Source organism: Lepisosteus oculatus, chromosome 3 (genome assembly GCF_040954835.1).
Source record: "Lepisosteus oculatus isolate fLepOcu1 chromosome 3, fLepOcu1.hap2, whole genome shotgun sequence".
Taxonomy (NCBI): Eukaryota; Metazoa; Chordata; class Actinopteri; order Semionotiformes; family Lepisosteidae; genus Lepisosteus; species Lepisosteus oculatus.
Genome location: NC_090698.1, coordinates 10,966,955 through 10,982,531, shown reverse-complemented (window position 1 = coordinate 10,982,531; position 15,577 = coordinate 10,966,955). Strand labels below are relative to the sequence as shown.

General features: G+C 52.8%; 1 protein-coding gene across 1 annotated transcript in view; it reads left to right on the top strand.

Moving 5' to 3' along the window:
- The first annotated feature begins 353 nt into the window (after window positions 1-353).
- kif1ca (kinesin family member 1C, a) overlaps window positions 354-15,577 on the top strand; it is a 30,980-nt gene continuing 15,756 nt past the window's right edge. Inside the window, exons 1-5 of the mRNA XM_015340486.2 lie at window positions 354-1,177; window positions 8,460-8,618; window positions 12,752-12,828; window positions 13,082-13,261; window positions 14,046-14,111. Coding sequence (XP_015195972.1) covers window positions 8,513-8,618; window positions 12,752-12,828; window positions 13,082-13,261; window positions 14,046-14,111 — 429 coding nt within the window. The 5' untranslated portion in view covers window positions 354-1,177; window positions 8,460-8,512. The remainder of the gene's footprint in view (window positions 1,178-8,459; window positions 8,619-12,751; window positions 12,829-13,081; window positions 13,262-14,045; window positions 14,112-15,577) is intronic.

Here is a 15,577-nt window from a genome sequence, read left to right as displayed (position 1 = left end):
GGCCCTGTCCTCTCTGGACACCCAGGTCTGCCTGTGTCCGGAGTCTGTGTTCACTGAGCCTGTCCTCTCTGGAAACCCAGGTCTGCCTGTATCCAGAGTCTGTGGTCACTGAGCCTGTCCTCTCTGGGCAGCTAGGTCTGCCTGTGTCTAGAGCCTGTGGTCACTGAGCCCCCCTCTCTGGACAGCCAGGTCCACCTGTGTCCAGTTCCGATGTCCAGGCTGTGGTCACTGAGCCTGTCCTCCGGCAATGTTTCTCCTGGCTGCCGCTCTGGCGAGGTGCACGGCCCGGGTGGTATTTCTGTCTCTTTAAAGAATCCCGCCCGGCGCGCCCCCCAGCAGCCGGGCCCGGCGGTGACGTCAGGCGGGAGCTGGCGAGCCGCTCGAGGCAGGAGCGGCGGCAGCAGCAGTGGCGCTGAGCGAGGAGGGGGGGCCGCACGGAGACGCGCACTCGGCCGGCCCGCGACCTCTTCTCTCCTTCATCATCCTCTTTCTCCTTCCCCTTCGCCAACACCCAACCGACCCCCAGGTCGCTATTGAAATCCCCCCCTCACCACCACCACCCAACACCAACATTTCACGCCACGCTTCCCAGGAGCCGAGGTCCTCCGCCAGCCTGCCCGGACCAGCCGGAAAGAAAAACTCGGAGCGAGAGAAAGTTGCCGTCCGCGACAGACGAGCCCGAGCCCCCTGTCGGAGTGGGTTTTCCTCGCGTGTCCCGGACTCCTGGAGCCGTTCTGAAAACTTCGCTTCGCTTGGAGCCCTCCCCCTGTTGAATTGATATCGTGTTGGCCTTTTTTTTTTTGCTGATTGGTACTTTTCCTGCGTCTGTGGACTGTTTTTATTTTTTTGCTGTTGTCAAAGGACACAGCGCCCCCACCCAGTCTTTTCCTGCGGTTTATTGAACAACCCCCCACCCCCCCCTCGCAGCCCCGAGTGCCGCGGCCCGGCCCGTCCGAGTGTGATGAGAGGGGTCAGTACCACGGTCGGAAAAGGGGGGAGGACCAGAAAAGTTTTAAATTCCCGTTTCGCCTGTTTTCTGGAGCTCGACACGTAAAAAGAGAAACAAGCGGCCGGACATGGGCAGTGTACGCGTGGAGTAAGCCTCCGACACGCAGGAACAGGAGGGAAGCCGGCTGTGGCTGCGCCTCGCCTCGCCTCTCTCTCGTGATTTTAAAGGGTAAGTGGTAACTCCGTGGTCGTGTCGTGAAAGGGTTGGTCTGTCATTATTTTTTCCGCAAGGTGCGAGTGGGTTCCCAGTTGGGGACATCCTCTTAAAAAGAAAAACTTCTGTACCGAAGACCTGTTGAGTCTCCCCCCGTGACCGTCACCGGATCCGTTCGGCTCTCCCTGTCCACCCGTGTCCGTGTCGGACGGTGTCCGCGGGGATGACCGCCGCCTGAGCAGTCACGTGCCCGTGCCAGGCGTGTCATTCCCGGTGGTGCCCTCCAGCGTCCCACGGGATCGGCAGTGAGCACGCCAGTGGGCGAGGCGGCAGACAGCCCGTGGATCTGCGTGACGAATCAAAGACACTTCACCGCCTTGCCAGTGGTCCAGGCGTGGACTGGATCTTAAATCAGGAAGCGGGGATTGACACAGAACCCGAATCTAAATCCTAGCGGTGCAAATGCGAGTCTGTGTGTGAATATACAAGACTGGATCTGTATAGCAAGATCGATCCTGTGTGTGAATATAGAGGGCTGGATCTAATTTGGATCTATAAAATCATATCGACCCTGTGTGTGAATATACAGTGCTGGATCTAATTTGGATCTATAGAATCATATCCACCCTGTGTGTGAATTTACAGGGCTGGATCTAATATGGATCTATAAAATAATATCCACCCTGTGTGTGAATATACAGGACTGGATCTAATATGGATCTGGTCAATATGGATAGAACCATATTGACCCTGTGTGTGAATATACAGGGCTGGATCTAATATGGATCTGTTTGACAATATCAACCCTGTGTCTCCAGCCCTAGTCCTGGGCAGCCAGAGCAAAGCCAGCAGCTACTGGGAGTAAATGATCTGTGCTCAGCTGTAGAGGTGCAGGGCCTGGTTCTGGAGGTCCACACACCTGGCTTTTGTTCCAGCCCAGCTCTCAGTGATACAGTCCACCCCTTAATTGATTTAACTATCCAACAGTTGGATGAATCCTGCTTCTTTCAGCTCTGAAACGTGTCAGAGGTCGCCTTGTGACCTGTGCATTTTCGAAAGTAAAATCAACTGACCACACTGCCGAGTAGGAAACTTTTGCCATTTTCCTAACCGGTTGCTTGAGTGTTGAGTTAAGGCTTCAGCTGGGTGAGGGGGCTGGGATGCTATGAAAACTCAGATGTGTGGCCCTCCGAGATGCAGGATTAGAGACGCCTGGTTAGAGATCATGCGAATCCCCCCTGAAGACCCTTCAGCCTTCAGTGGCCAGACTTGCCCAAGTTGCTGAGGAGATCTGGGGGACTGACAGGAGTCTGGGACCAGGAGTGGAGACCCCGCTAGGCAGAACGATGGCAGTCCTGGGGGGAGGGGTCCCTGCCTCTCTGAGCCATCAGTCAGCAGTTTCCCAAGCATGTCCGGAACGAACCAGCGACAGTGAAAAGAAGCCCCCGGGGGTGTCCCATGGCTCTGGAGACTCGGGGACGTCATGTTGCAGAGTGTGCGAGCTGGAGAGAGAGTCGGATCCTTTTCTCCCGCGGGTGGGCCGCGGAAGGGGAAATGACACAGGGCGACAGATGAGTAGGTCACCTCGAAACAGGGGGCTCCCCGCCCTTGTCCTGGGAACCTCCACACTTACCGGGTTTTTTTTGTTCCCGCTGATCTCTCAATTACAAGACCATAATGGATCCTCTGATTGTTTCGGAACAGGAAGCACGTTGAAGATCTGTGTTCTAGAAATTGGTTAAGGATGTGATAGAGGAAAGCCTTGTCCTCTCCGCTGCACTGTGTGCAGTGACTCTCCTGTTTTTAAAGATGGGGAGCCCTCACAGGCCGGCAAGCAGTTCAGTGTTTTGTCACGCAAGGGGATCTGTGTGGCCTGAGGGCTGGCGTTTGTGGTCAGGGATTCTGGGGAAATGGGTAATTCCGAGGTGCTTGCAGACGGGCGGGGCGTGCCAGCTATCTTTAGCGCGGGGGTGAGCTGTGAAGTGTGCGCAGACTGCGGGCGGGTTCTGTCCGCACTGGGATCGGCATTGTGACAGCTGGAGCAGTGGCTGGCTGGGACTGAGCGAGCATTCATCCTGCATTCCTGCCCCGGCCTGCCGCGCGCCAGCGGCTCTGTGTGTGTGTCTGTGTGACTCTGCGTGAGTGTGTTTGTCCCCGTCTTCTCTGTGTGTATGCTGTGTGTGTCTGTCATTGTTTGTTTCTGTGTGTATACCCTCCCCGTGTGTGTCTCTGTGTGTGTCTCTGTGATTCTGCGTGAGTGTGTTTGTCCCTGTCTTCTCTGTGTGTATGCTGTGTGTGTCTGTCATTGTGTGTTTCTATGTGTATACCCTCCCCGTGTGTGTCCCTGTGTTTCCGTGTGATTCTGCGTGTGTGTCTCTGTGATTTTGCATGAGTGTGTTTGTCCCTGTCTTCTCTGTGTGTATGCTGTGTGTGTCTGTCATTGTGTGTTTCCGTGTGTATACCCTCCCCTTGTGTGTGTCTGTCCATCCCTCTGCGTGTACGTGTGCGTGTGCGTACACGCTACGTGTATGTTGCTCTCTGTGTGCGAGCGCACGCGGCGTGTGTGTGTTGCTCCCGGTGTGTGCGAGCGCACGCTGCGTGTGTGTGTTGCATTCGGGTTATTCAGGGGGTCGTGTGCATTTTATGGTCAGGAAGGCAGAGTGAGGGGTCCGTGTTCGTCAGCGGCTCCAACACGGAAATGGGGTGTGACAGAGTGACAGATCAGGAGGTCATGTGTACAGATCAGTCTTGAACCTCTGGTGGTTTTCAACCCCCCTCCGTTACGGAGAGTCACAGTGACTCTCCAGGTTCCCCTGCGACATGGCTGCAAGCCTGCAGCACCCCAGCATATCCAGGTTACTGCTCCGCCGGTTGTGTGGACTCCGGACACTGCCGGACCAGAACCCAGCACTGTCTGGACTGTAGGGGCTCAATCTGGCCGAGCCCCCAGGAGGCCCTTTTTTCCCAAAACTGCCTTCACCCTCCCCACAGGCCTCGTGCCTCGGGGTTTTCCCAGTATTTTTACACAGCGATGCTGCAGGTGGGAGGTGGAGGTCCCAGGTCCCAGTCTACACTGTTTAGGAGAGCCTGTGCCAGCCCTGCCTGACTCCCCTAGAGATGGAGAGATGTATTCCTCTTGGAAATTCCTTCTCGGTGATGCAATGGATCCGCATACCTCTCCTTGAAGCTGCATTCCTATGCAGTTAACTCTCCTGTTTTCTAGTCTTTTACCCGCAGTCCTGATCCCATTTTAAGAAGAGCCATACTGAGCTCAGCAGAGCGCTGCACTGTGTAACTGTGTGTCTCAGCTCTACTGAGCATTGTCCTGGGTAACTGTGTGTCAGAGCTGTACTGAGCACTGCGCTGTGACGCTGTGTGTCAGAGCTGTACTGAGCACTGCGCTGTGACGCTGTGTGTCAGAGCTGTACTGAGCACTGCGCTGTGACGCTGTGTGTCAGAGCTGTACTGAGCACTGCGCTGTGACGCTGCGTGTCAGAGCTGTACTGAGCACTGCGCTGTGACGCTGCGTGTCAGAGCTGTACTGAGCACTGCGTTGTGACGCTGCGTGTCAGAGCTGTACTGAGCACTGCGCTGCGTGTCAGAGCTGTACTGAGCATTGCGCTGTGACGCTGCGTGTCAGAGCTGTGCTGAGCACTGCGCTGTGACGCTGCGTGTCAGAGCTGTGCTGAGCACTGCGCTGTGACGCTGCGTGTCAGAGCTGTGCTGAGCACTGCGCTGTGACGCTGCGTGTCAGAGCTGTACTGAGCACTGCGCTGTGACGCTGCGTGTCAGAGCTGTACTGAGCTCTGCGCTGTGACGCTGTGTGTCAGAGCTGTACTGAGCACTGCGCTGTGACGCTGTGTGTCAGCTGTACTGAGCACTGCGCTGTGACGCTGTGTGTCAGAGCTGTACTGAGCACTGCGCTGTGACGCTGTGTGTCAGAGCTGTACTGAGCACTGCGCTGTGACGCTGTGTGTCAGAGCTGTACTGAGCACTGCGCTGTGACGCTGTGTGTCAGAGCTGTACTGAGCACTGCGCTGTGACGCTGTGTGTCAGAGCTGTACTGAGCACTGCGCTGTGACGCTGTGTGTCAGAGCTGTACTGAGCACTGCGCTGTGACGCTGTGTGTCAGAGCTGTACTGAGCACTGCGCTGTGACGCTGTGTGTCAGAGCTGTACTGAGCACTGCGCTGTGACGCTGTGTGTCAGAGCTCTGCTGAGCACTGCTCTGTGCTTAGTTGGAGCTTTGTTATCAGTGTTTGATTCCACCGGCACTGTGCCCTGTTGCACTCTGCCCCTGGCCCCCCCACCCCAGGCGAGAAACTGCACAGTGGAGGCGTTCAGGTTTCTCAAGTGAGTGCAGGAGTGCTCCAAGGACTCTCCTCTTTTCTTCCTCCTGGGAGGGGTTTCTGTGGCCTGCGTGAATGCAGGTTAGCTGTTCTTTAAGGTACCGAGTGGGAGCTGAGAGTCTGAAGTCAGTGAAGTCGGAAGTTAGCTTGTTCTTAGGGTGTGCTTCATGATTGGTAATCTAGTCCATAAACAGCAGTGCTTATCAGAAATATCTAACATCACCAAGGACACTGAATCAGCACCATGTGGTAAGCAGGTGGGGTGGGAGGAGGTGGTTCTCTCTCCGTCTGCACACTGCCTCCATCTTTCTTCACCACTTTTTTCTTTCTATGTCCCCTTTCTATGACACAGGGTAGGGGTGGGGGGAAAATTCCAAATTTTGACGCCAGGATACCATTCATCTCTATTGATCACACATGTGCTGGCATCCCTACACTGGCTGCCCAATAGGTATTGAACCATTTTTAAGTTGTCCTTCTGAAACACACGGCTCTAGCTCAGCGTTTCCCAGCCTTGGTCCTGGGGTCTTCTCTTTTCTGTTTTTTGCTCCCGCTGTGGTCTTCATCACAGGCTCATCTGTATTGGTTTTCTATGTTAAGGGTATTATTAAAAACACTGAATGGGATTTGTAATTGATATCAAACCTGCAGCAGTTTCTAAATTTCAGAACTACCCCTAGGGTGGATTACCTGAAATGTGACCACCCGGACGTTTACAGTAAGAATAGAAAGAGCACCCTGGGAGTGTTGAGACAGTTTCATTCCCACCTGCATCAGTTCCTCAGAAACTGATCGGTTCCTCAGAACTGCTTAGACAGACCCACTCAGCAGCTAGTAGAAACTGTACCTCTGAATCATGGTCTTTTTGAAACCAAGGGCTGTTTGCCAAAAGAAATAAGCAAGCCTGGGTTAATTAAAAGGGTCCCTGTGCTGAGGAATCCATTTGAATAGAGAACCACCAAGTACCCCAGGACCCGGGCTGGATCCACTGATCTCTCTCCTCCTTAATCAAGACAACGACTGAGCTCCCACACTCCTCCCCTGGACTTGAGGTGCATGGGTCCAGTGTTGGGTCCCCCTCCTGCAGGCTGTCAGAGTGTCTTTCCATACCTTCATTTTGGACTCTTGCCTCCCTGCCGTCCTGGGGTCTTGTCTCTGTCACCCCTCCCCCTTCGGGGGCAGCAGGGCTCACCCTGGGCTGGTGGCAGTGCGTTCATGGGGACCTGCTCATGTGGTGCAGCTTCGTGTGTTTTTACTGAGCACAAGAGCACAGATCTGTAATTACACCTGGAGCCCAGCCAGCGAATTCACCTGCAGAATACCTCAGACATCCGGAAACACCTGTCTCTCCCGCCAGGGGCAGCCCGAGCGCAGCCAGCAGGATCTCCGGCTCCTCTAGCAGAGGGCTGGGCGTGTCGTCTGCGCTCTTAAAGAGACGGCGCTCTCGCCACGCTTCTACATGACTAGACTATCGCTGTTGCAAAAGACGGGAACCTTGAGGAATGAGAGGGGCTCTTTTCAGCCCATCTGGGTGGTTTGGTTGCTTTTTAGTTTACTGATTTCTTGATCGATCATCCAGCTGCAGGCAGTCAGGTTCAACCGTGTGGCTGGGCAGCTTATTCTAGACCCCCCCCACATTCATCCTTGAGTGCCCTTTTTTAACATTGACCTTGAGACCCTGTTGGACTTGAGGTCCTCAAATTCAATCCTCCGGCCTTTGGCAGTGAACTTTAAGGATTTTGAATACTCGAACCCCTTTGCCATCTCATCTGTTGGAGGTTGAACAGATATCAGTGCTCTGCTGTCAGTGAAAGCTGCGTCTCTCCTCCACTCAGTGCTCACTCTGCTGTGATCTCTCAGTGCTGTCAGTGAGAGCTGTGTCTCTCCTCCAGTCAGTGCTCACTCTGCTGTGATCTCTCAGTGCTGTCAGTGAGAGCTGTGTCTCTCCTCCAGTCAGTGCTCACTCTGCTGTGATCTCTCAGTGCTGTCAGTGAGAGCTGTGTCTCTCTTCCAGTCAATGCTCACTCTGCTGTGATCTCTCAGTGCTGTCAGTGAGAGCTGTGTCTCCTCCAGTCAGTGCTCACTCTGCTGTGATCTCTCAGTGCTGTCAGTGAGAGCTGTGTCTCTCCTCCAGTCAGTGCTCACTCTGCTGTGATCTTTCAGTGCTGTCAGTGAGAGCTGCGTCTCTCCTCCAGTCAGTGCTCACTCTGCTGTGATCTCTCAGTGCTGTCAGTGAGAGCTGCGTCTCTCCTCCAGTCAGTGCTCACTCTGCTGTGATCTCTCAGTGCTGTCAGTGAGAGCTGTGTCTCTCCTCCAGTCAGTGCTCACTCTGCTGTGATCTCTCAGTGCTGTCAGTGAGAGCTGTGTCTCTCCTCCAGTCAGTGCTCACTCTGCTGTGATCTCTCAGTGCTGTCAGTGAGAGCTGTGTCTCTCCTCCAGTCAGTGCTCACTCTGCTGTGATCTCTCAGTGCTGTCAGTGAGAGCTGTGTCTCTCCTCCAGTCAGTGCTCACTCTGCTGTGATCTCTCAGTGCTGTCAGTGAGAGCTGTGTCTCTCCTCCAGTCAGTGCTCACTCTGCTGTGATCTTTCAGTGCTGTCAGTGAGAGCTGCGTCTCTCCTCCAGTCAGTGCTCACTCTGCTGTGATCTCTCAGTGCTGTCAGTGAGAGCTGCGTCTCTCCTCCAGTCAGTGCTCACTCTGCTGTGATCTCTCAGTGCTGTCAGTGAGAGCTGTGTCTCCTCCAGTCAGTGCTCACTCTGCTGTGATCTCTCAGTGCTGTCAGTGAGAGCTGCGTCTCTCCTCCAGTCAGTGCTCACTCTGCTGTGGTCTCCCAGTGCTATCAGTGAGACGCCACTCTTCCTGTGAGAGTTCTGTGAAAGAAGGTAAAAGCAGTCTTGCCTGTCAGACTGAGTCACCTATATGCCTCCTCTGTTGTCTTTTTGTTGTTTCAGATTTTTTTTTCCTCTTATTTTGCACTGATCCGGAGACCCCGCCCCAACTCAGGATGGCATCGGCCTCGGTGAAGGTGGCAGTGAGGGTGCGACCTTTCAACTCCCGTGAGACGAGCCGCGACGCCAAGTGCGTCATCCAGATGCAGGGCAACTCCACCTGTGAGTAACCAGCTTCCCCACTGGCTACTGCCCATTGGCGTAAGCCTATTTGCTGTGATTACTGCGAGTATGTTTAACATGAGAAAAGACATGCAATGTACTGTAAGTGCAGTACTTTCAAAGTGTTCTGCACTAATGTTGGACCTCGCTGCGTGACAGACTAGATCCCAGGTGTCAGTGTGATCAGGGGAGTGTGGAGGAGGAGATCAGTACTGCAGATCTCCAGGTGTCAGTGTGATCAGGGGAGTGTGGAGGAGGAGATCAGTAGACTGTAGATCTCCAGGTGTTAGTGTGGCATCTTCCATAAATCTGATGGCATCTTTTTTGGCTCTAGACCTTGTTTCAGGTCTCCATTAACCCAGTGCAGTCTTGAATAGAAATGGAAAGGGAGTGAGTGACTAGCCCCAGCGTAGACGGAAGGGCATGTTTGTGTTTGGAGTAGCTGAAGTTCAAGGCAAGCCAGATGCTTGTTTTCCTGCAAGTATTCCAGGTATTGAGTGTCATGGTGCCTGGGGTTCTGTGTAAATTAGCCTAGCTATGAAAACAGACCTTCTGCGCTGCGGGGCAGAGTATGTGAGCCTGTGAAACAACATTCTTCCCTGTCAGAATCCAGATCCAAATGACAGATAATTACCCTGTTAAACCCTTTGCCTCCGGGAGATGCCTGATTCGAAGTGCAGCAGACACTGAACCCTTCAGAGACACTGACGCTGTACACCAGGCCTGCAGAGACACTGACGCTGTACACCAGCCCTACAGACACTGACGCTGTACACCAGGCCTGCAGAGACACTGACGCTGTACACCAGGCCTGCAGAGACACTGACGCTGTACACCAGGCCTGCAGAGACACTGACGCTGTACACCAGGCCTGCAGAGACACTGACGCTGTACACCAGGCCTGCAGAGACACTGACGCTGTACACCAGGCCTGCAGAGACACTGACGCTGTACACCAGGCCTGCAGAGACACTGACGCTGTACACCAGGCCTGCAGAGACACTGACGCTGTACACCAGGCCTGCAGAGACACTGACACTGTACACCAGGCCTGCAGAGACACTGACGCTGTACACCGGCCCTACAGACACTGACGCTGTACACCGGCCCTACAGAGACACTGACGCTGTACACCGGCCCTACAGAGACACTGACGCTGTACACCGGCCCTACAGACACTGACGCTGTACACCGGCCCTACAGAGACACTGACGCTGTACACCGGCCCTACAGAGACACTGACGCTGTACACCGGCCCTACAGAGACACTGACGCTGTACACCGGCCCTACAGAGACACTGACGCTGTACACCGGCCCTACAGAGACACTGACGCTGTACACCGGCCCTACAGAGACACTGACGCTGTACACCGGCCCTACAGAGACACTGACGCTGTACACCGGCCCTACAGAGACACTGACGCTGTACACCAGTCCTACAGAGACACTGACGCTGTACACCGGTTCTTCAGAGACACTGACGCTGTACACCGGTTCTTCAGAGACACTGACGCTGTACACCGGCCCTACAGAGACACTGACGCTGTACACCGGCCCTACAGAGACACTGACGCTGTACACCGGCCCTACAGAGACACTGACGCTGTACACCGGCCCTACAGAGACACTGACGCTGTACACCGGCCCTACAGAGACACTGACGCTGTACACCGGCCCTACAGAGACACTGACGCTGTACACCGGCCCTACAGAGACACTGACGCTGTACACCGGCCCTACAGAGACACTGACGCTGTGAATCTGTTTACAGACTCCAAGTGGCTCAGAACTCCCTCCCCCCACTCTGAGCAGTAGAAGCACAGATGGTGCAGCTGGTATTGCAGAATGTTTTCCTTAACTGCCCCCTCCTACTCCTCTGGGCCGTACAGACCAGTGAAACCCAACACTCTTTCATGTGTTCCTGATAATGAGCTGACATTCCCCGAATGCAGGCCAGTGCTCCCACCCTTTCTCACTCCATCTATCCCACTTCTCTTCCCCAAGTTTCATTCTGTGCTCCTTTCCTTTCCCTCAAACCTTGTGTGGCTGGGTGACTGATTTTCAGACCCCCACCTCTCTCAGTGTAAAGGAGAGTCTCCTGTTTTTTGTAAGATGCCCCCAAGATTGACTTGCTCAAGATCCTTTCAACTCTTAGACAACACAAGACTTGGGATCTTTGCTTCATCCGTGGATCACCGTGGCCTTCATACCAGGAATTAGCCTGGACTCTCTCCTTTGTCCCACCCTTAGAATAGGCCTGTCCGTCTTTATTCCAGCTGAGGCCTGGCCAGGGCCTTTGTCTATTTTTAACGTGTGCGCTCTGAGCTGGGCCTCTTGGTTCCGCGTCTGTGCTGCAAGGGGGCAGGCAGGGTGACGGTGGGTATCAGTGGGTATCTTTGCCAGGCCCTGCTGCAGCCCCGCCCCCAGGGAAGTTGGTAGTCCTGTGCGCTACACACACCCCACTGTCTAAAAATAGAGACTTGAGGGGGAGAGGGGAGGGAGGGCGATTGCATGCTGCTGTCCTGTCTCCACGAAAACAGGCCACAACACAGCACGCACACATGTCCTGGCAAATGCGCCATTCCTGTACCACCCTCTCATTTCACATCGCCTTTGAAGGTGTCTGCTTGTGCATGAGGCTGGGTGTGCCTGCTTGTGTGGGTCTGAGGACGTATTCAATCTGAGAAAGAAACTGCACCTCTCAGAAAGTGACTCCTTCCTTCTAATTGCATCATCTAGTCTGCAGCTCCTGGCACACAGACAATGCTGGGACATTCCCACAAAGGAAGTGACTTTCTTGCAAACCAGACAGCATCTTCTTTTAAACCTGAACTTGTGCAAATACTTGTCCCCCCTGATTTTAATGGTCAGTAACAGACAGAAGCACACGTGTGTGTGTGTGGAGTGTGAAGGGTCAGTAACAGACAGGAGCACACGTGTGTGTGGAGTGTGAAGGGTCAGTAACAGACAGGAGCACACGTGTGTGTGGAGTGTGAAGGGTCAGTAACAGACAGGAGCACGTGTGTGTGTGTGTGTGTGTGTGTGTGTGTGTGGAGTGTGAAGGGTCAGTAACAGACAGGAGCATGTGTGTGTGTGTGTGTGGACTGTGAAGGGTCAGTAACAGACAGGAGCACATGTGTGTGTGGAGTGTGAAGGGTCAGTAACAGACAGGAGCACGTGTGTGTGTGGAGTGTGAAGGGTCAGTAACAGACAGGAGCACGTGTGTGTGTGGAGTGTGAAGGGTCAGTAACAGACAGGAGCACGTGTGTGTGTGGAGTGTGAAGGGTCAGTAACAGACAGGAGCACATGTGTGTGTGGAGTGTGAAGGGTCAGTAACAGACAGGAGCACACGTGTGTGTGTGTGGAGTGTGAAGGGTCAGTAACAGACAGGAGCACACGTGTGTGTGTGTGGAGTGTGAAGGGTCAGTAACAGACAGGAGCACACGTGTGTGTGTGTGGAGTGTGAAGGGTCAGTAACAGACAGGAGCACACGTGTGTGTGTGGGGTCAGTAACAGACAGTTTGATAGACGGTGTACTCATTCCCTCTGAGCCTATCCACCCCAGTGCCACCCCAGCAGAGCGCCTCAGGTGTACTGCATATGAGAACTGCTTCACTGCGTGCCTGTCACTGTGCTGAACACAGTCAACACACAGTGTCTTTAACAGTGTCTGCGGGGAATTCTTTGAGTAGCTCTCAGGTTGTAATTGGAGCTTTAATTCAGTTAAATTAGATGAAATTGAAAAACATCTCTTGAACTGCTGGAGGTTCAGCATTAACCATTTCATTTTTAAGGTGCAGTCATATAAATCAAGAGCTTAATAGCATCTGAGATTAACGTTTTAAGTGAGGTAATTGGCTCAATTAAGGCTTCAGTTAATGAGAAGCACAGCTGGAACTGGAGATATGTTGGACATTTCAGCTCAGATGGGTTTGGTCTCACTTCTGAAACCTCAGCTGGTTATTTTAGGTGTTTTAAGAAACCTAAAAGGCACGTAGGCCCTGTGATCTGAGCTCTTCCAGTGGGCGCTCTGTACAGAGTGCTCTTGGTTTGGCTGGGCGGAGGCTGCCAGTTCTATAGGGTCTCGCTCAAGGGGGAGCAGGTCTGTGAACCCATTTTTGTTCTCTTCCAGGCATCACAAACCCCAAGCAGCCCAAAGATGCACCCAAAAACTTCACATTTGACTACTCTTACTGGTCCCACACCACGGTGAGTTCCCTCCTGTCCTGGGCCACCACCTCACCTGTCTTGATTCCTTCCTCTTTCTCACATTCATCTCTCCCTCTCTCCCCCAGTCTTCCCTTCTTCCAACTGCCCCCATTCTTCTCCTGTCTTGATCTCACTGCTCCTGTCCCCCTGTGTCTGACTGTCCTTCCTCTCTCGCACTCATCTCTCTGCCCTTCCTCAGTCTTAGTGCTCCTGTCCCCCTGTGTCCCACTGACCCTCTTTCCTCTCTCTGCAGCCAGAGGACCCCCAGTTTGCCTCCCAGCAGCAGGTGTACAAGGACATTGGCGAGGAGATGCTGCTGCACGCCTTTGAGGGCTACAATGTCTGTATCTTTGCCTACGGGCAGACGGGCGCTGGGAAGTCCTACACCATGATGGGCAAACAGGAGCCAGGGCAGCAGGGCATCATCCCTCAGGTACCCCACTCGGACGGGGGAGACTTGGTCTCTCCATTAGACACCACTGATTCCTGGAGATTTAGGGAGCACAGGTGGGACTGCTGTATGTCAGCAGGTTTTCATTTAATTTCTGCTCATTAATGACTTAATTGGATAATTAAGGATATTGACCAGACTCTTCTAGTGTTGGTGCTTTAAAGAGCCCTAGAACGCCTCCAGACACACACTGGCCCCGCCAGGACCAGGATCAGGGAGACTCCTGAAACTCCTCTGGCCAACCTGTCTGCAGTTTCAGCAGCTTAGGTATCCCTTTCGGTCACTTGTCAAATGATCTCCAGGACAAAGATCACAGTGTCTCAGGTTCATTGAGATCCCCATTGAGATCCAGCTTGTTTATTGATTGATTGTTTTTTACCTGAGTTAGAATAACTAGAATTCTGCTCTAGGTTTCTTCCACTGCTGTCCCTGTCCTCTCACATTCAATTCACACAACACACTCACCCTGTATTCACCAGCACACACACTGTCACACCTGACTGTACTGTAGACACTGCTAGAGCCACTGCTGTCCCTCTCCTCTCACACTCCCCCTGAATTCACCAGCACACACACACTGTCACACCTGACTGGACTGTAGACACTGCTAGAGCCACTGCTGTCCCTCTCCTCTCACACTCCCCCTGAATTCACCAGCACACACACACACTGTCACACCTGACTGTACTGTAGACACTGCTAGAGGCACAGCTGTCCTGCTCCTCTCACAATTACGTTAATGGTCTTCCTCTCCCCTATTCCGCAGCTCTGTGAGGATTTATTCAAACGCACAATCGAGAACATCAGCCCAGACCTGTCATATTCCGTGGAGGTAAGATCAGCTTGCTTATATATTTAGACGCACTTAAGTAGCACTTGACAACGGAGGATCCATAATGTTTTTTCCTTAAATATTAAAACATAAAAACCTCAGAAAGCTCACAAATGAGAGCTCCATTCAACCGATCTGGCATGTTGGCATTCTCACTGGCTCATAGATCCCAGGAACCCTTCAGATGGGCAGCTTTTTGTATGAAGTAGTGCCCCCTGATTTGACCGCTTAGCAGATGTGACCTCGGAAAAGAGCAGTGATGCCTCCAGTCATCACCCTGACCTTCCGGAAGATAGACTTCCTAGACACCACCACATACAAGGGTTCCTCCTTCAACAACACAGGCAAACTGGACATCAAGGTATATATCAAAGACACGGACGCACACGGCTTACTGCACAAAGACAGCTTCCATCCAAAACATACTTTCAAAGGACTGGTAAAATCGCAACTCCTACGCTTCCACAAAATCTGCACACAACAACAAGACTTTGAGGAAGCCAAAAACACACTCTTCCAAGCTCTACGCCCGAGAGGATACACACAAAGTTTCCTAAAAAATGTGGCACAAACATTTCTAAACAGAAAAACACCTGATGACAGAAAAAAAATATCCCTCATCACAACATATTCCCAACTCAGCATAATAACCAACCAAAAACTAAAGTCTACATTCACCACGATATTTGAAAACACAAACCTACTCTGGGAACACAAAATCATATCTGCATATAGAAAAAACAAAAACCTACAGGATTATTTAGTCCAAAGTAAACTAAAACCTGTAAAAAACAGATCACATACACCAAGAGCCAGACACTTCAAACAGAAAATGACCCAAAACAACAAAACCAAAGAAATCTTCCAGTTGCAAAGGGCGCTCTCAGAAAACATCAATAACGCTGTCTATGGCATCCAGTGCAAAACGTGTGGGGTGACCTATGTGGGGGAAACGGGTAACTCCATCCGAACCCGACTGGCACAACACAGGTACAACATCCGGAACCAGCGGGAAAGGAGGACTTGCCTAGTGGCACACTTCCTACAGCACGGGCTGGAAGCGCTGAAGGCCACAGGACTGGAGAGCAACCCCAACTGGACAGAGACAGACAGAAAGAAAGAGAAAGGAAACAGAGTGGATTAAAAGATTTGATGCTACCTTTCCACAAGGCCTGGACATCAGAAAATAAACTGGGAGGGTTTCAGTCATTGAGTGCAGCACTCCTTGTCCCAGATGGTCCCTTCTTAGAGACAATCTGGGAGAAAGAGCTTTGTTCCCCTATCCTGACCTTCCGGAAGCTGGATTTGGGGGAGCAGTGAAGGTCAGGGGTTCAAACAAAGGCTCATTTTCATGCACTCTGTGTCCCTCAAAGATGAGCAAGGTGCTTCCCAAACCAGCTGGCCAGTTCAGGCAGCAGTATGGGAAAAACTGGGCATTGCGGCAGGATGCGTTTGGGTTTGTGTTC